Source organism: Crocuta crocuta, unplaced genomic scaffold, assembly GCF_008692635.1.
Source record: "Crocuta crocuta isolate KB4526 unplaced genomic scaffold, BGI_CrCroc_1.0 scaffold101, whole genome shotgun sequence".
Classification (NCBI taxonomy): Eukaryota; Metazoa; Chordata; class Mammalia; order Carnivora; family Hyaenidae; genus Crocuta; species Crocuta crocuta.
In genome coordinates, this window is record NW_027527956.1 from 1228502 (window position 1) to 1248339 (window position 19838).

A 19838-nucleotide genomic window follows, 5' to 3' on the forward strand; every position below is an offset into this window, starting at 1 on the left:
TTTATTGACAGTTGTCACCTAGGGGACAGAAGATTTATTACTTGGGGTGAGAGGCAGAGTTCCTAGTTTGTTCTGATTTGGTGAGGGGGTTCCTGTCAGAACACCCACCATCTTGGGCCTGTCTGGTTGGATCTGACTTCTTGTGATATGCTGCCAGGACAGGCCTCTGACTTTCCAGAGAGCTGGCCATGCCTTCCTTGTTGCTGACCTCCAGGTACCCTGCTAGAACCTAACTGCCTATACTAACACCAGGACTCACTTCCTCTGTGAATGAAAACCCCTTCATCCTAGTCTCAGAGAACTCCCAGAAATGCTGTATAAAGAGCTATGAGCAGCACACTCTCAAAACTAACCAAAAGCATAAGAATGTAAAGGAATGAGATAGATAATACGCAGCAGGAGAAGAAACAGATGGTAGAAATAGAGCCACTTCAATATTAGACTATCAGGCATAGATGATAGAAAAACCATGAGTGCCAATTCTGGAGCTTAAGATCAGAGACTGGAACATTCCCCCTGTGTACCCTCAATCCCACATAGTCTCCAGCACATAGTGGACATTCAATAAATATTTATTGAATGAAATAGAAAGGTAATGGGAAGAGGGAACTTGAGGCATTGGGGGTGAAGTTGGGGGGGCTTGTCTATAATTTAGGAAGGAACAGAGACTGTGAAGATTTCATTGGTCAGCCATACACTGCCAGGGGAGCCCCTGCTTCATGTCAGGGCTGCCGGGTCCCTTTCCTTTTCTCTTGCCTATTTGCTAGTCTTCCATTTTGCTTTTTTTCCTGCCTCTAAATCCTCCCATATGCAGTTGCTAGAGTAATGGCTCCAAATCATGGCTGCAATCATGACTGACATATGACTCCCACTACTTGAAAAGTTTACTAACCACCAAGTGAAGTCCAAAACCTAACCTTTCCTTCCCTTAAGCCTATGATCAAAAGCATATTTTGTATGCTCCAAATGCAAGGACCATTTACATTATGTGATGATTTTCGTGGCACACTATCCTTCCAGAATCATACCTGGATTTCTAGCCTGGTGCAGACGCCCTCCATCGTTCCCCCAAAATGGCAGTCATCTCTGTCATCTCTCAACTCCCTAAACATTGTTCTATGCCACTTAACAAGTTCCACATTGCATTATAGTGGCTTGGTCACCATAATGTATATACATACTTCTCCTGCTAGATTATAAGCGTCTCAGAAACAAAGCCCTTACTCACTTCTTCTCATAGAAAACAGTAAATCTCTAATAGATTTAGAAAGGGTTTACACAATTTTTAAAATTACTATTATCAAATATTCATCCAATAATAGAGATTTTAATATCTCAAAGTGTCATTTGAGCAACAAATTTTAATAATTTTGTCCTTTGCTTCAACTCCGCTGTTTTTACTGAAATCATAATAGATTGGTGTTAAGAATAAAAGTTCAAAAACTGTATCAACGCAAAGAAACACAATGCCACCAACTACCAATTTTCCATCTTATTTAATGTTTATTCTTTTAGGAACTATTTCTAGGATTTAAGAAAAATAGAAGAAGTAACATAGTATTTAACTGTTAAATAAATTTATTTATTTATTTAAATGACCAACTGTGTTTCTTACAATATAATAAAGAGATACTTTGAGACATATAATGTCATACACCAGTGGGGCAGACATAATGGTCTCATTTGGGGACATAGCCTAATGTTACCAAGCTCTGTCTCAGAGATAATAGTTGAATCCCTTGGCTATTCTTCAGATGAAAAATACTTCTCATTGTAGCATCTAGTTTAAAAAGAAATAAATATACTCTATCCATTAGTGGAATGAATTAGGTGGATGAACTAAAGAAGGGTCTGGTTCTTTGTACGTCAGGAAGGAATCTGTCCTACACACAGAGAATACACATGCACACACTCGTTCACTAAACTATTTTGGAAATGTCAGTGTTGGTAGCATACACCATTTCATGTAGCCTGCCAAGAAAGGGGACAAATATGTTCTTAAGAGCTGGTCTGCTGAAATGAGAACATTACGTTTCTTAAGTATTCTGCTAGTTAAACAGCACACATAATTGCTCACAGAATTCATGCCCGGACTTCATTCTTATTGGCCACAATCATCACCCCACTAAGATCAGCAGGTATGATGCATGTAAGCTATTGATGGTGCTATTAAATGTGAATATTGCATATCAGAGCTCCGTCCTTAGAAAGCTTTTCGTAGGAACCTTCAAGAGAACAGGAGCCTTTCTCTCTGGGCGGATTGTGAAGAAGACTTTTTGAAAATGTGAGTTGGTTAAATAGCTGAAGTCAGGGGAAATTTTCTCACATTGAGATTTATTGGGATGTGAATAATCTCTCCTGGGAAGTGCCAGCAGCCCCATCAGCTGAGTTATTTAATTAAAACTATGGCGGAGTAAGTGGAAGAGACGTTGCCTGGGGGAATAATTTCGCATTGATCCCCGAAGGATTGACTTGGTGGTCTTAAAATTCTTAATGGTTTCAAAACCTTTAATGTCTTCACAAATTTTCTCACAGGAAAGGAAAAGCCACCCTGCCTGCAACCTCCGCAGTCTATAAAACCAAATGAGAACAAACCCCTGCAACAGAAAGCACGGAAACCAAGTCTTCTTTGCCAGCGCTCAGAGAGCTGGCACAGCACAGCACCCACTCACGGGGCCAGGCGGAGGGGCCCCCAGCCCCGGGTCAGCTCAGTTTTACTCTTCCTCCTCTCTTCCCACGCTTCTTTTCTTTGTTTGCAAACCATCTAAAAATCCAACATTTTTATCTTCTGAAATGCAAAAGTATCATTGGACTCCCAGTCGGTAAGTGCTGTGGTCCGTCTGCGGGCAAATTCCCGCAAGGTCTGGGTCTGGCTGACACGAACCCGCTAATCCTAGAGAAGTGTCGGAGAGAAAGTGCTGGAGAACAAAGCTGGATTTCTATGGCTTTCAACCTCCGATGAGAGGAATTAAAAAAAAAAAAAAAAAAACAGAAGCTGAGATAGTCCGGGGCCGGGGAGGAGTCTTGGCCGCCACGTGTGGGCCGGGCGCGCCCCACTGACTCGGCCCGCTCTCACTCACAGGGCCACCGCGGTCCCCGCCCACACCCACCAGCACCCACTCTGAAGAGGAAGCGCCTTCCTGACTGTGTGCGGCACCGCCTTGAGCGCTGGGGAGGCGGCCGTGGTGGTAGAGACGTGTGAGCTGTCCTGACCGCTGGAAGAAGGGAAAACTTGAGCACTAAACACCTCCACCTGCACTAGTCAAGTCTTGCAGAGCCACGGGGCGAAGCTGTTGTAAACTTCAACGGTAGCTCCTTCCCTCCAGGCAAGTCAGCCAAATACCCGCCCCTGCCCTGCGGTCATCTTGGAAATAAAAATATCTACTCAAAGAAGGGTAGAGTTTGCCTAATAAACTAAACAGATCAAATTGGCTGCAAAGATCACAGCCAATTTCACCCCCTGCTCTGGATTGCGCGAGTATATTTTTCAATAAGCCTAAAGTAAAAGTTTTCTTCTGGATGTTTCTACAGTGGACATGTGTCAAAGGTTGGGCATAGAGCGGAGCCCAGAAGGCTCAGTTGGTGGAGCGTCTGACTCATGATTTTGGCTCAGGTCATGACCCCAGGGTCTTGGGTTCAAGCGCTGTGTCAGGCCTCGCTTGAGATTCTCTCTCCCGTCTCTGCCCTTCTCCCTCGCTCGTGTGCTCTCTCGCATACTCTCACTCTCTCGCTAAAATAAAAATAGAGTGAAAAGACTGCGCAGAGGTGGAGAGAGGCGTGTGCATTGAGATGGACCAACAGAAGATGGTGCTCTCACAACCCCAAACATGCACCTATGCCTCGGTCTTAAACTTTATCAGCCATTCAATTGTCAAATCTCATTATGTTTCTCAACCCAGCATTGTCTTGTTTTCAGGGTTCAGTTTTTCTCCTCCACCCTGCCTTTTTTTCTCCTCTCTTTCTGATTTCTGATTACAGAGCTTTTCCCCAGAAGCCTGAGTTCAATCAGATGGCGATGTGTGCTACCAAGCATGGTCTTCCCTGGCTTAACAAATGGAAAGAAAGTCAATAAAAACAACCTTGGCATGGGGTTCGGTAACCATTCCACTTTCAGATTCCCATTAATTTCACCCTTGAGAAGTTCAGCGACCATAGCCTTGCTTTCGCAAGTCTTAGAATGTTCTTTATCATCTGCTTCTCTATGTTCTATTTTATTTTATTAAGGAGGGAGATTTCTAAGCCTTTAAAATGTTTCTGTTTCATCAGTTGACTATTTCTTATAGGTACTATTTCATATACTTTTTTCTTTCCTAAATGAAAACTGCTGAAATGCAACATTTTATAGAAACATTTTTTATTCCTATATCTGTGTGTGTATGTGTGTGCGTGCGCGCACACACATGTGTACAAGAAAACTTATACGACATATTATTGACTTTGTAAGAATGGACCTTACGAGAGAGTTCGTGTCTTCATTCTTTAAGGAGTAGATTTGAAACTTTTTTTTTAAATTTCTCCACCCCATTAAAAAAACAACAGCAACTTCAAAGTGATAGACATGCATTTGATGGGCAAAGCTGGAAGAATTCACAGTCCACTCGAGGACAAAACTTGCTGGCAAGCATTGGTGACCCTTGTCACAGGAAAACAAGAAGCCTCTCCTCTGTGGCCTTCTCAGCCCTGTCTGGAACCTTTGTTGACAGACAAAAGCAACCTTCAGACCAAGCCTTCCCTCCGCCACTCTGCACCTGTCACTAATAGACAAGACAGTGCCACTTTCATGCATTGTCTTCTCGCCTTCTGAATTTGGGATAAAACCAAAGCTGAAATCCCAGTGTGCAAACATCTTAGGATTGACTCAAATATAATTGCATCATGTATGTAGGTTCCTATGCCTTTTGAAGCATTAAGTCAGCACGTAGAAATAAACCAAGCCATGAACTGTAAACCAGAATAAACTGTATGAACTGTTGATCAGAGCTGGTCATGTTGGCTCAGTCTGAAAGTTTGGGCTGTTACTGTTGCTGGTATTGTTGTTAGAGTCTTTATTGGAAAATGAAAATTACCTTGTAAGGTAGTCAAGGTAGAGCCAAAGATATCTATTTTGTAGATAATATTTAAAACATTTTTCCTGAAATGTTACTCCACCCACCTCCATGTCCAAATATTCTGACTTAAATTCTTCAAGGTTAACTTCAAATGCCCCCTTTTCATGGAATCTATCCTGAATTTCCTGGTGAAAGGCAAATTCTATCTTCTAAACTACAGTACAACAGCCCTCACTCTTTAATTTGCCATACATAGCCTTTATCTCGCCTAGTACTCTGCATACTACTTAGAGCTAAGATCCATGTCTTTCTAGCCTCCAAACCACAGACATTATCATGAATATAGTAGGTTCTCAGTAAAGACTTGATAAGTAAGCTGAAGAGTAAGTGAATTCAGCCCCCACAAATCAGCACACACATTCACACAAGCTAGATCTGGGACACTTCCCCTTTTCTAGCTTTAAATAAAATTTAAATCCTGACATCACCCCAATGTTAGAAAACAGACAAGTAGCCAGAGAAAAAACATATCGATGAGATTCTGCGTCGGCCTAAGGCCAATCAGGACAGAGGCCAGCACGGTCTTTAGAATCCCTCACATCAGGAATTTCTTGGTGCTGCTGTGAATTCCGGGGTCCCCAGCATTAAAGGAACCTCTTTTCCTCTTTAGTGCCACTGGCGGAAACATCATGTGAGAATGCAAGACAAGTGTGGCTGTCTGGTCAGCTGCCAGGGTCTGAGTGGAGACCTGGCCGTGAAGGGAGCAGAGATAGAGCCTTTGAAGACAGCGTGGATGGCACACCGGGAGCCTCCATAGCCCAGGAAAATACGAAACCCTTAAAAGGAGAGAGTAAGGCACATGTCTGAGCCCAGGCTGAGATATGGGGCTGGGGCGTGGAAGATCAGAGAGTGAGAAGGCCATGGGAGATGGCCAACACGGAGCGCCAGAATATAAACCCTTTACTATAAATGGGAACGAAGGCAGTAAAGCCTGTGCTGGGCTTACACAATAGTTCACCTATCTGGCATCGCCCTTCTCCCTGGCCCTCCTTTCCTTCCTCTCACCATGGCTGCTCTATTCTTAGCATCTGTGCTTCCCCTCCCTTCAATGCGGTCAGCCCTTAAAGCCATGGCAACCATTAGTACTTGCTTCGTTACCCATCTTCTTCACATGTGCTGGCTAAGTATCCAAATGACTCCAAAATTAGTATTTTCAGTCCTGAGCTTCCTTCTGGTTTGCCATTCTATAATTTCAACCGTTAGCCGGTCACAGGCTACTTTACAAGTCTGTGCATCTGAAACCAGACATTTTTCCCCCTCTTCTAAGCCAAGTCAGTGTCCTAATTTCCCATCTTTTAAAAGAAATGATTATTTTTCAGTCCCTGAATCATAAACATTTGGAAACATTATTTTCCTTCTTCCTGACCTCCCATCCAAATCAGAATGAGGATCCCCTCCGTATCTTAGATAATTACCTTTGAACTGTTCAAAAATTGCAGTCACATCATTTCCTCCTGTTTATATTAGAAATTCAATAGATTTTAAAGAAATTCCAAAAAAATTTTTGAGATAAGTGGGAAATAAAACACCTGTATAAGAAAAACCTTTTAACTCCAAATTTTGAAGACCTTTGTGTCCCTTACCAATCCTGACCCTTGCTGTCCATGTTTTAGAATTCTACTGGGGCGCCTGGGTGGCTCAGTCGGTTAGTTGTCTGACTCTTGATTCTGACTCAGGTCATGATCTCACAGTTGGTGAGTTCCAGCCCTGCATCAGGCTCTGTGCTGACAGCTCAGAGCCTGGAGCCTGCTTTGGATTCTGTGTCTCCCTCTCTCTCTGCCCCTTACCCACTCATGCTCTGTCTCTGTCTGTCTCAATAAGAAGTAAACATTAAAAAAAATAGAATTCTGCTTCTCCTTATAGTGTTACCACACATTTATATCTGTAAGTAACATTTTGTTCATTTGCATGTTTCTTAACTTTACAGTAAAGAAGTCGTATGCTACTTGCTGTTACTTGCTTTTGTTTTTTTCCAACAAGATGTTCCCAAGATTCATCTCTGTTGTGAGCATAGTGATCAGTCATTCACCTGTTTTGCTATTACAATCACTGCTGCTACAAAAAATGCCAGGTGTCCCACCTATTTGTGGGCAATCCCTAGGATATCTAACAGAGTGAAACTATTACATCATAGGATATGGGATTCCTTAGTGAATGCTGTATCATTTTTTTTAAGTAGATGTGACAGTAAATTTCACCTGTTAATTTGTAGGGTGTTTTTGGATGAGATTAATGTTTAAATTGGTGAATTCTGAGAAAACAGATTGCCTTTTATAGTGTGGGGGGGCATCGTCCAATCAGTTGAAGGCCTGCATAGACCATAAAGACCCGCTTCCCCAGGTTAGTTAAATCTCCAGCAGACCGCCTTCTGACTTCATCCACACCATTGCCTTTCCTGGGACCCAGCCCACTGGCCCACACTGTGGACTGGGTCTTGCCGGACTCCATAATCACATGATCCAATTCCATGGAAAAAAAAAAATCTCTATCTACATATACAGCCTGTCGGTTCTGTTTCTCAGGAGAACCCTGAATATTACCAACACCAATAATACAACAGATATACCAATTTACCCTCCCACTGGCGATGGATAAGTGTTTCAACCCATAGAATACTACATGTTCACCTGACCTTACACTCGCCCCCTCCTAGAAGCTACAACTAATTTAATCTTGCAGGTGGTAAAAAAAAAAAAAAAAAAAAAAAAAAAAAAAAANAAAGAATTGGCTTATTATGTGTCTCCCTGTGAAAAATGTTCAGTAGCTTCCCATGGTCTACGTTACAGTATGAAGTTCAGACTCCATTAGGCACAGCAAGATCCGGGCTGACCTAACTTCCCAGGCTTTTCCTGACGTTCTGCTGCTCTGGAGGCCTTCAGCTCTCTTTTTCAACTTAGAATCTATGGCATAAAACCTTACTTGGGACCCCGGCATATCACACACTGAGCCCCTTTGCTGGTGCGGGCACCCCTGTTCCCACCTCTCGTGGCAGTGAGGGGCGGCCGGCCCAGGGCGGGAACCTCCCCCCACTGGAGCTCTGTGTGTGGTCAAACAGGTGCACACCCTCTTCCTGCGTGGACGCCAGACTCCCCCCGTGCCCTCTCCACACTGTCCGGACTCCTAAGACACTGCCCCTCCACCATCTTTTCTCCTTCCCTCACTTGTCTCTCTCTCTTAAAAAAAAGCCTTCCAAGTCGTCAAGGCCCAGCACTTGATTCTTGAGCCTCCTCATTCACCTTGCTGCAGTCCAATTCCTCCTCATCTCACTGCTGGCACCTCACAAACATCGACTGCTTTCACCCTGGTGCTCAGCAACCTCGAGGTGGTTAATAACTCGGAGCCACACTCCTTCAGCTGCATGGTGGGAACACACCACCTCTGCCATCGTGTCTCCTAAGTATTAAAGGAGAGGCCATTTGTTTCATACCCAGGAGGCACCTGATGAAAGTTAGGTGGTGGAGGATTGGGGGTGAGCCACCCTTTTGGGGGGGGCATTTCTATAAATGTAACTACATTCGCTTTAACGGGCTAGTAAGGCAAGAGACACATGGCATGCAGTAATTTTCCGTTTGACCCCACTCCCACCACGAAAGGGATGCCTTTGAAAGGTTACCTTCCCAGCCACCTCAACATCTTTTCCCTTAAAGCAGTAAAATAAATACAGCCATTCTTACCATTAAATTCTCCAAATTGGTTACTAGTTGAAAAACACTTATGAAGTTAACACACATTTTAACATAAATTTGCATTAATAGCGCCATTTATCCAGAATAAGATGCCCAATTTGCTCTTCAGCTCTGGGCTGAAAGCCATGGGGGAAGGGGGGGGTGGTGGCAAGGATGTACCATGCTTGATGTCTCCTCATTGGAGGGCCCCCAGAGGGCTCCATGACCCCCAAACTGTCATTTTCTGTCCTCAAACTACAACTTTATCCAGTGGGACACATACAAAGTCTGAGAACTTAGATATTAGACCTCACCACACTTCAAATCCTTGCCTGTAAAATCAAGGTTATGTCCACATCCAAGTGTGCAGTGTGGTTAAGTGAGAAGATATGGGTCAAATTCCTCCCTTGTAGTAAGCGATCAGCAAAGAGAAGAAAATAGTGTATTTAGAAAGCAGTGGCTTTCTTGGTTAAGGTCCGACTTCAGCTCAGGTCATCATCTCAGTTTGTGAGTTCGAGCTGCGCGTCGGCCTCTGTGCTGACCGCTCAGAGCCTGAAGCCGGCTTCAGATTCTGTGTCTCCCTCTCTCTCTGCCCCTCCCCTGCTCAGTCTGTCTGTCTTTCTCAAAAATAGATGAACATTTAAAAAAATTGTTTTAAAGAGAGTATGTAGTTCAATTCCTTCATCCTTTGGAAGCTCTTACAACCTTTTATACCAATTGTGACTTCTGGGTTCCAAGTGCAATCTTGTAGTCTTAAGTAGATCGTCAACTCTACATTACACATGCGTGCAATACAATAGGTCCCGATGGGATGTTAATAAAGCACAGACAGAAGACTTTAAGTATATATGAGGTTAACTTTGAACTACAGCTACTATATTTTCTAACCTCACTATCATTTTTAGTAAAAACAAAACAACAACAACAACCAAATGAAGGCACACCTGGGTGGTTCAGTTATTTAAGCATCTGACTCTTGATTTCAGCTCAGGTCATGATCTCATGATTCATGAGTTCAAGCCCTGCGTCAGGCTCCACACTGACAGCCTGCTTGGGATTCTCTCTCTCTGTCTGCCCTTCCTCTGCTTGATTTCTCTCTCTCTCTCTGTCTCTCTCTTTCTCTCTCTCTCTACATTTTAGCTCTATCCTCTCTCCTAAACTTTCAGAAGAGGCCAAACTGACTGTTGTTGTTTTTTTCTTTTCAAATTAAAATTCTATATATTTAAGGCAGGCAACACAATGATATGATAAACATATATGAACACCGTGAAACAATTACTATAATCAAATTAATCTACATAGCTTCTCACACAGTTACCTTTCTTTTGGTGAGAGCACCTGAAGTCTACTCTCTCAGGAAATGTCCAGTGTTCACTCCAATATTATTAATGGAGGTCTCTAGGTGGAGTTGTCCTACATCCCTGCAACTCTGTGTCCTTTGACAACCGCTCCCTATTTCCCCACCTCCCTGTGCTTGGTGACCATTGTTCTATCTTTTTACTTTTTTGCTTTTAATGTTTATTTATTTTTGAGAGAGAGAGAGAGAGAGCGTGCGTGCGCAAGCAAGGGAGGGGCAGAGAGAGAGGGAGACAGAGGATCCGAAGTGGACTCTATGCTGACAGCAGTGAGCCTGATGTGGGGCTCGAACCCACAAACCCTGAGATCATGACCTGAGCTGAAGTCAGACGCTTAACCGACTGAGCCACCCGCATGCCCCTATTCTACCTGTTTTGAGTTGGTTGTTCCCTGACAGAAATTGGAATTCCTGATCTGGAACCTGAACTGCAAAAGCTTGCCATCTGAAGGGTGGGGGGTAGGGGGTCCCATCTCGCTCTGGTTTTGGTGGCTCAAGCTGGGCACCCAATCGCTCACTCACCTTTAGGAGTAGAGCTATTGCCAATTCTTCATTTGCATGGCCAACCAAAAGTGGTCAATACACTAAAATCTGGCCGCCAGGACCTAACAGCTGACTGCTAAATGAATGAGGAGTTCAGGGGTAAGGTCGGGGCTGTAATGTCTTTCACTAAGGAGACTTTGCTAATAGACACTCTGCAAGCTTCACTCATGCACACAAAGCCATTTTTGAGCTTAGCTACAGCTACAGAGAAAAAAACACTGTCACATGGGAAATTCTCTTACCTTCTGACCATTTGATATCCCTTACACAACATTGTAAATTGTTCTTTTATAATATGCATCCCTTAAAAAGAAAGCACTCTAGCAGATGTCACATAATGTGTTCTGCTGAATGTCCATTTGAGATATAATTTTAGAGACTCCAGACAAGAAACACACAGTTTCAGACTATTTCCTTCCCTAGACTATTGCTGACATTTGAAAATTTCATTGTTAGTTATTTTGTTATCAAAACCATAGGAAATAATTATAGTTAAAATAATAATACCTATCATTCCCGGACTACCATAGGCCGAGTTCTTTAACCATATGATCCCTTTGACATTCAACAAAAAGATTGCTTTATTAACTCAGTTTACTATTCAGAAGCCTGAGATTCTGAGGGATCGAACAGCCAACCTAATGTTATATAGAAAGTAAAGGCTATAAAACCCACGCATTTCTCATACAGCACACACAATCCGTGTGGCTATTACTCAAAGGATGTACTCACTACGCACCAAACCACAGAACCTCGCAGACATAGCAGAAAATACCCAATAAATCATTTGAGTCTTTCGGAAATGACATTTCACAATTTCTGACAGGTCCACTCTTGTGGAATTTGGATGAGGCAAAAACAGAAGCCAGTGTATGAGCTCTGCTCAGATTCACTAAGAAGTCTAGATTTGGGGTTACATCAGGGGTTTGAAGCTGGTGCTGAGTTCCTAGCAGAAGAAAGCAGCATCCCATCACTGGGAAGAGGTGCAGAAGGGGGCCTGTCCAGCTTCTGAACCCAACCGTGGCCAGCACAAGTTCAGCCTAGGCTCAAGTCATCACTGAGACAGTGTAAGACCTGTGCTTTCCCCTAATACACTCAAATGTGAGATGCTTATTCTACTCAGAAATGATAGCACATTAACAAAGTTGAAATTAATTCACAGAATTATTTCTTTAAAGCAATAATATCATAAGATCTAGAAGTGAAATAAGTCAGGCAGAGAAAGACAGATACCATATGTTTTCACTCATATGTGGATCAGGAGAAACTTAACAGAGGACCATGGGGGAGGGGAAGGGGAAAAAATAGTTAAGGAGAGGGAGGGAGGCAAACCATAAGAGACTTTTAAATACAGAGAACAAACTGAGGGTTGATAGTGGTGGGGGAGAGGGGAAACAGGGTGCTGGGCATTGAGGAAGGCACTTGTGATGAGTACTGGGTGTTGTACGGAAACCAATTTGGCAATAGACTGTATCATAAAAAAAATAACAAAATAAAATAAAATTTCTTTCAGGGAAAAAAAAAAGATCTAGAAGTGAAATTGGAAAATACCACAAAAATATGACAAACATTACATAGTTTCTACTTGGGCTTTAAGAATCAAATGTTGAAGATGGGTAAATGGGTAAATAAAATGTTCACTTACCTGATGCAACTACCTGGATCACTTTTTCCCAATGTCCATATGGGAAAGTATGAAGAAAACACGAGTAGAAGCCCACATCAGCCTCAGAGGCATTATGAAAGGTCAATGTCATGTCATTAGGAGCCATGGTAGAGTTTAAGAAGTAAACCCTATCAGCATAGGGTGCTCTTACAATCACACCGTAAGTAGGGTTGAATATGGCTATGGACTCCCTGTCCGTGGTATTGACCTTGAGCCACTCCATCTGGGTTATGGTGTCCAGTGATGAGTACACACATTCTAGACTCATGTTCTTAGTCAGTTTAACAGTCGTGTCCCAGAACATTTCTTCACATAGAGCTGAAACAGACAACATCACATTTACTCAGTGAGGCTTGATGATTGAAACACCAAATAGATACCCGAAGCTTATTCTAAGCTTTCTAAGACCTAGCAAGGTAGCAAATAGAGATCATGCTAAAGGCTAACAGTTTCTCCCTTAGTCTAGAAAGGTTTCCACCACTTATGAGAAGTATTTGTAACTTGTAGATTTCCTGAACAAGTGACAAATTATCTGAGCCAAATAAAGAGCATTATAAATTCTAAACATGTCATACTATAAGACCAAAAAAGAAGTAAATTTTTAAATAAAGACACCTTTACCTCTGTATATGTGAAGAATAGCCAAGAAGAAAGCAAGATAATCCATCTCTGGAAACTGTTTGGGAGGCTGGTCTATTAAAAAAAAAAAAAAAAAAGATAATTTTTATAATGTTACATGCAGGGGCCCAGCACGATGCACTGCTTCCTTCCTCTCAGATACTATCACTATTGTCTTCTTTCTCTGAAGTATGAACACAGGAAAAAGGTCTTAGCTTCAAAGTCAGATTTGCTCTTGCACAAGGGATGAGCAGATTTGAATCACTTCTCTCTCGGGGAAATCGCTTATTTTCAAGCTTTAAATTTCTACAAAGATTCATTCATTGAACAAATCGGCGAAGGGCTGAGTGCATTCTCTTTGCCAAATTCTGCTCTAGGCAATAAGGATGCAACAGTAAAAAAAAATTGTAGAAAAAGTCCTTGTCATCATGGAACTTACATCCTAGTGCAATAAGACAGAAACTGAAATAAAAAAATAAAATACATAGCAAGTTATAGGTGGTGAGTGCATGAGGGAAAGCAAAGCAGGAAAGTGCGGATAAGGCAAGGCGGATGGGAGTGCTTCCCTTTTAGACAGGAAGACTCGGGAAGTCTTCACTGCGAACGTGACATTGGAGCAGAGACTGAAGGGCAGGGGGAGAGGCCTCGGGCTCCAGAGGCTAGAAGGCTCCGTGGTGTGGACTCTTGCTCTGCTCGGCATGGCCTTCCTTTTACTTGTACCTCTTCTTTGACCACAGGCATTTGCTTTGGAGGTGATGAAGGGACCACAGGAGACCCTCCAGATACAAACGTATCATGACTCAGGATAGTTACAAATCTACCATCATGGGTGATTTTTTTCTAAAGTTTTATTTTGAAATAGTTACAGAGTCACAGTAATTTACAAAGATAGCACAGAGGGGGTCCATGTACTCTTCACCCAGCTTCCCCCAAGGGTCGCATCTTCTGGAATTCTAGTACAATATCTAAATGTGATTGATTTTTTAGGTTCATCATTGTTCCCTTCTATCTTATGTAAAATATCAGTTCAGTTTCTTAAGAACTTGTTAGGAGCATAGCACCATGTCAATATAAAAAAATGAATTATTGCCTCTATAATGAGAGGAATTGTATGAATGCACTTGTCCCCTGATGAAGGCCAAAATAGAAGGTGGGTCAGATCTGGGAAGAAGGGGAGGGGGAGCATGAATCATTAGCAAACCTGTTGCCTGAGGTCAGCTCTGGACCTCTGGATTCAGTTCCAAAGTTTATCAGCAGGTGCCCACTGCTCAGCATCAGTATCTCATGTGGGGACTTTTTCAAGAGGCAAGAAATCAATGGTACAAAACTAAGCTGAAGACATATAGTACTGGGTATGAAGACAGTACTGGGTAGTGCCACCTTATATTTGCATAGCATGCTATTTTCCAAACCCTTTCACCTCTACAGTATTATTTGTACCTGTGACAAATAATATGATATTTGCCTGTATGATAAAGTCAGATGTGGTATCTCTGTTTTGCAAGTAATTAAAAAAAGAAACCAATCTGTCCAAAATATTAGTGAGCTGTGCCAGGGAACCCCGTTTAGGCCCTGGAAATGCAAGTATGAGAAAGACTTGGTCTCTGCCCTTAAGTCATGCAATAATCTATTGGCTCAGACAGGTTGCAGAGGTCGTCTATTATAATAAAACCTGGTAATTCTATAGAAGTCAAATTTGAACAAGTTTTATGACAGCCCAGAGAGGGAACAATTCATTCAAATAGATTCGAGAAAGGTGTCATAGAAAAAATGTGCCAGTTCTGGGCTTTCCAACCCAAGACTTTGCGAGTAGAGTAGGAGGAGAAGGAGATAAAGGCATAACAGCACAAGGTATTTTCAGGAAATGGTGCGACTGTGGGGGTGGGGAAGATGCAAAAACTGTGTCAGCTCCAGACTGAAAGTATCTTGGACATCCATGGAGGAGTCAAAGCTGGCCATCAGAAACCGTGGCATCCAGCTTACATCTGAAACAGCAGCACCAAGCACAGTCCCTTGGACACATGTCTCAGGCGTAAATAATCACAACTGTGTCAGCAACACAGAGCCACTAAATATCTCACGGAGGGAAGTGATGTGGACAGTTTTGCCATTTTGAAAGATAGCCTGGATGCCTGTAAAGAATGGACTGAGATGGCAAGGGCATTAAGGATTTATATCTGAGTCAGGAAAACGAATTCTATCTATCAAAGATTAATTACAGGACTTCCTCTTGATAGGTACTGACAGAAAATAAAGCTATAAAACCTAGGTTAGACCCAGTCCCGAGAATTCCTGAAGCCCTCAAGAAAGTGTTCTCCTAACTGCTCCCCCCTTGCACTCGCCATACATGGCCACAAACCTATATCCCTTCACACACACAGACACACACAGACACACACCAGTACCTGGGATGACCTTGTGACAGACACTGCATAATCAATACAGTTCAAAATACTTAATAACCTTTACTATCAGTAAAGTGAAAAGACAAGCTCAAGCATGGGGGAAAAATATCTGCAAATCATACTTCTGATAAGGGTCTAGGATCCAGAATATATAAAAGACTCTTGCAACTCAATAACTAAAAGGCAAAGAACCCAATTTAAAAATGGGCAAAAGCTTTAATAGGCATTTCTCCAAAGAGGATACATAAGTGGACAACAAACTTATGAACTGATGCTCAACATCACTGGTCATCAGAAAAATGCAGATGAAAACTGCAGAGATACCACGTTCCACGCACCAGGAAGGCTAGAATCAAAACTAAGGAAAATACTAGTGTAGACAAGGTAGTAGAGCCATCAGACCCCTTGTGCACAGCTGATGGGCATGTAAAATGGTGCAGCTGATGTGGAAAACAGTTTGGCTGTTCCTCAAAAGGTTAAACAGAATAAGCATATGACCCAGCCATGTCATTCCCCAAAGAACTGAAAACAGGTACTCAAATACTTACATACCAATATTCGTAGCAACTCTACTCACAAGAGCCGGAAAGTGGAAACAACCCAAATGTCCCTCAACAGAAGAATGCATAAACCAATTGTGGTATGTCCACACGATAGAATATTATACAATCACGAAAAGGAATGAAATACTGATTCCTGCTACAACATGAATGATGCTTGAGAACATTATGCTAAGTGAAAGAAGGCAGATGCAAAGGGTCTCAAATTATAAGATTACATTTATATAAAATATCCAGAATAGGTCAATCTGTAAAGAAAGAAACCAGATTGATGGTTGTCTGGAGCTTAAGGAAAAGGAAATGGGAAGTGACCGCATAAAGTATGGGATTTTCTTCGAGGATGATAAAAATGTTTCAGAGCCTGATACAGACAGTATTTGGAGAACCCTGTGAATATACTAAATGCCACTCAATTGTACACTAAATTTTATGTTGTATGGATTTCACTTCAATAAGAAAAATTATGCTAGTGAACAGCAAGAGTCCAAATTCATCTCAGGTCTTTCCAATTGCAGAAGCCACCACATTTTGCTGTTGGCCTTGCATTTATCAATATCACGTGGCCCCTCAACCATTCTGGTCTGCAAACGCGCACTGAGCCTTGCGGCACCTGCTGAGAATAGTCCTGTTGCACACCTGCCACAACTTTCCAACAGCTGGAAATAGATCATATGGAAGGCAGTCCAGGGTGTCAGATAAATGATTTATGATGTAAGGAATCACTAAGTGCTTATTAAACAAATGTCAAAACATTATATTTCTGTTAATGCTATATCTATATGGTGTGTGTATGTGGTCAGGGCTGGGTAAGGTTGGTAAAGGCACAGGTAAAGAAGTAAGAACGACAAAGAACCAGCATGCAACAGCATACTGGCTGTGGATCCTATGAGAAATTAGATGTAACACAGCATCATCGACCCTCAGTGAATTTTCTCCCCTGGCAGCAATGAAGCAGGGCTGAGGGAGTATTATGAGAAAGAGGGAATGAACTGACAATAGCCTGCAGTAACACCCTCATTCCCAAGGTGTCCAAAGCCAACTTAGGTAAGAGATGGAAAGGGCAGTTGTGTGCTTGCTTTCTGCAGTGGCTAAAGTCGGGGGGCCTGGAGGCTAAGGATCCAAATGAAAGGCGCAGAAAGACCTGCAGCTGAAGATAAAGTTCGGCCGTTACGACGGGGCTAAGGACGAGCCCCATTCATCAGCATCTAACCAAAGACAAATAGAGACTGCGCTCGAGCTATTTTTGTTGTGTGGGGAGCCATTTTTTGCATGATTTATGAAGGAATTTTGGCTTGAGGGTTTTTTTCTAATAGAGCTGTCTATATAAAAGAGCTTCATCCTCGACAAAGTCATTAATCAAAATATTACTGGATTCCTCTCGTATCAAACACGTCCCAGCTAACCACACAAGTGTGAATGCAGCTCACAAGTCCGCCGTCCACTGCATGCTCGTGGGTGACCTGGGCGGGGTGACAACCTTCAGATAACGTGGTTTCCTTCTCCCGGACTGTCTACACAGGCTGATGCTTCTCGGTCTCCTCAGCTTCACTGCTTCTATCTGCAGTATGTTCTGCTCTCCCCAGTGTCTGTGCCTTTTCTGATCATCGGGAGGGTCCTAGTCTCTCCTCAGCTACCCACACGGGAGCACCCGGCGTGTGCGGTGGGGAGGCCGCTCCGCTCCCTCCCTTCCACACTTGCTGGGACACCTACTGCCATGTTGGAAAGCAAGGGGGCTGCAGAGCAGAAAGCCTGTGCTGGACTTTGAGAAGAAGGCGCTGAGGCTCGGAAGGGTTTGAGTGTGTGGGGTCCTTCGTTCCCTCCGTTTGGTTCCAGATGTGAGAGTTTGTGCGCCTCTGGCTGGAATGTCCCTGCTGTTGGGAGGCTCCGAGATCCGATAAGACATCGAAAGCAGTGTGACAGTCTAGGGCTCGGCTCCCTGCCTTGAAGCATCTAGGGAAGAGACTCTTTCCAGCGAGGGCCACGTGGCTTCCCTCGGCCCGCCATGCCCTTAGGACTTCGGCAAGTCACCGAGGCGCCCCCGGAGTTAGTCACTGTTGAGGGGCCATCTGTTAAGGACTCACTTCCGTTCGAGGCAGAGAGCTCAGTTTGCCTTCAGTAGAGATCCTCCAGGACAGCGTTCTGCTAACTCTGGCTCATGGGCGGAGTCCAGTCTACTGTCTGACCTTTGTCAATAGTCTGTTTGGACTTGGCCACTCTCACTCGTTACACATGGTCCATGGCTGTTTTTGTGCTCCGAGGAGTAGCTGCAAAGAGACCAGGTGGCCTACAAAGCTGAAAATAGTAACTATGTGACCCTTGACAGAGCAAGTTCACCACCCCCTACGGAGGGTAGTGGATACTTAGATAGGCAGCACTGATTATATAAGTGCATCCTTGCTTAGTCTTGCTTGAAGGAAGGAAGGTTAAGCCTAATGGTGCGGACACTGGTAAAATTAGCTCAATTTTCCGATTTTCAAGAACCATGCTATCAGAACCTACTACAAATACAATTCTTCTAGAAACACACCAAGAGAAAGGACCTCAATGACACTCTTGTCCTGTACTGTGCCCATCAGTGAATTTACAGGTTCATAGAGCATCAGCCACACAGCCAATTACAGCTTTTTCCACAGCTCCTTTCCTGCTGAAGCCACTTATACCATGTCATCAACAGCCTCCCCTCCGCTCGCAACATTAACCTTGAAAGTGTGAACTAGGTCACAGCTACTCTTTTTTTCTAGAAGGGTACTGACCTTGAGGTGAGTTCTGCCCGCTCTAACTCTCCTTCCCCGATGCGTCTCTGGTTAGGGGCTTCCTGTTTGTCGTGCCCTCCTTGCCTCGCCCCAACTCTCCACTGGCGGCCTCTCTGCTGCTGTCCTCGTGTGGTGGGCGCTGGGGGGACAGGGGGGCTCTGTCCCTGGGCCCCTAGCTCTTGGCCTCTTCTCTCCACCACAGCTCCTTGGGGTGGCGGCTGAACCAAAGCATTAATTATCTCACAAAGCGGTGCTATTTGAAGGATTAAACCCAGCGAAGAAGTACACCTGCTTCTGGAAGCATCTTTATCACTGTAGCCACTCAGGCCCACTGCACACTCAGATCGCGTTCTGTCCTTCTCCTCCCCACCCCGCTAAAACTCTACCGTTGAGAACAATGTACTTCTCACCCTCTGTACTAACCTGAAACTACACACGAAAACTTTTGGTTGGTTCCTTTGCCTTTTCTTCCCCATTTGTCTTCCTGCCAATCAAAGCACTTCATATTCAAAAGTCTCTGAAGTGCAGGAGGCTTCTTATCGCTGCCCCTATCTAAGTGTGTTTCCATCCTCCCTTCTAGATACTCTTTCTGGGGTTGTGTTTGAATCTCCCACTCTGACACAGAAACCGCACAGGTTGGCACTTGCTAAGAAATCTTCCTGCAAGTTTAACAGCTTCTCTGCCTTCAAAATGCAGTTGGTTCTAAGTTTTTCCAGAGGGCAACAGAGTGAGTTTTATTTGCTCTTCTGATTTGCTAAGTGATAGAGATTCCCTGTGGGTTAAACCACCACGAGGCCCTGTGGTTGAACTGGAGTTGGTGTGATTCCCAGGAATTCTGGGCAGGGAGGTGGGCACCTGCAGAGGAGAAGGCGCTCCCGGGGCCAGCCGGTCCCCCCACGTCTCCCTGGGCGTCACATATGCAGGGCTGGCCTCTCCTGCGGACCACATGCATGTCTGAAAGTGCGGAAGGAGAAAATACACACTGCATGTCATCGCACAAATGATTGTTGAGCAGGCTCTGCGGGACAGCAGAATCCCTCTAAAACACATGACCCGTGTCACTCTCTTGGATACCTCACCAGCCTCAAAATATATCCAAACTTCTTACTGACTTAAAGGCTGGATAAGATTGATCTCTAAATTTTTCCAACCTTATGTCTTACACT

General features: G+C 43.6%; 1 protein-coding gene across 1 annotated transcript in view; it reads right to left on the bottom strand.

Annotated features, from left to right (window-relative positions):
• The window catches only part of CD226 (CD226 molecule), a 78041-nt gene extending 58968 nt beyond the window's left edge, over window positions 1–19073 (bottom strand). The window contains exons 1-3 of the mRNA XM_077752721.1: window positions 18673–19073; window positions 12958–13029; window positions 12316–12654 (exon numbers count right to left, since the gene is read on the bottom strand). Of these exons, the coding sequence (XP_077608847.1) occupies window positions 12316–12654; window positions 12958–13003 (385 nt within the window). The 5' untranslated portion in view covers window positions 13004–13029; window positions 18673–19073. The remainder of the gene's footprint in view (window positions 1–12315; window positions 12655–12957; window positions 13030–18672) is intronic.
• Window positions 19074–19838: the final 765 nt, after the last annotated feature.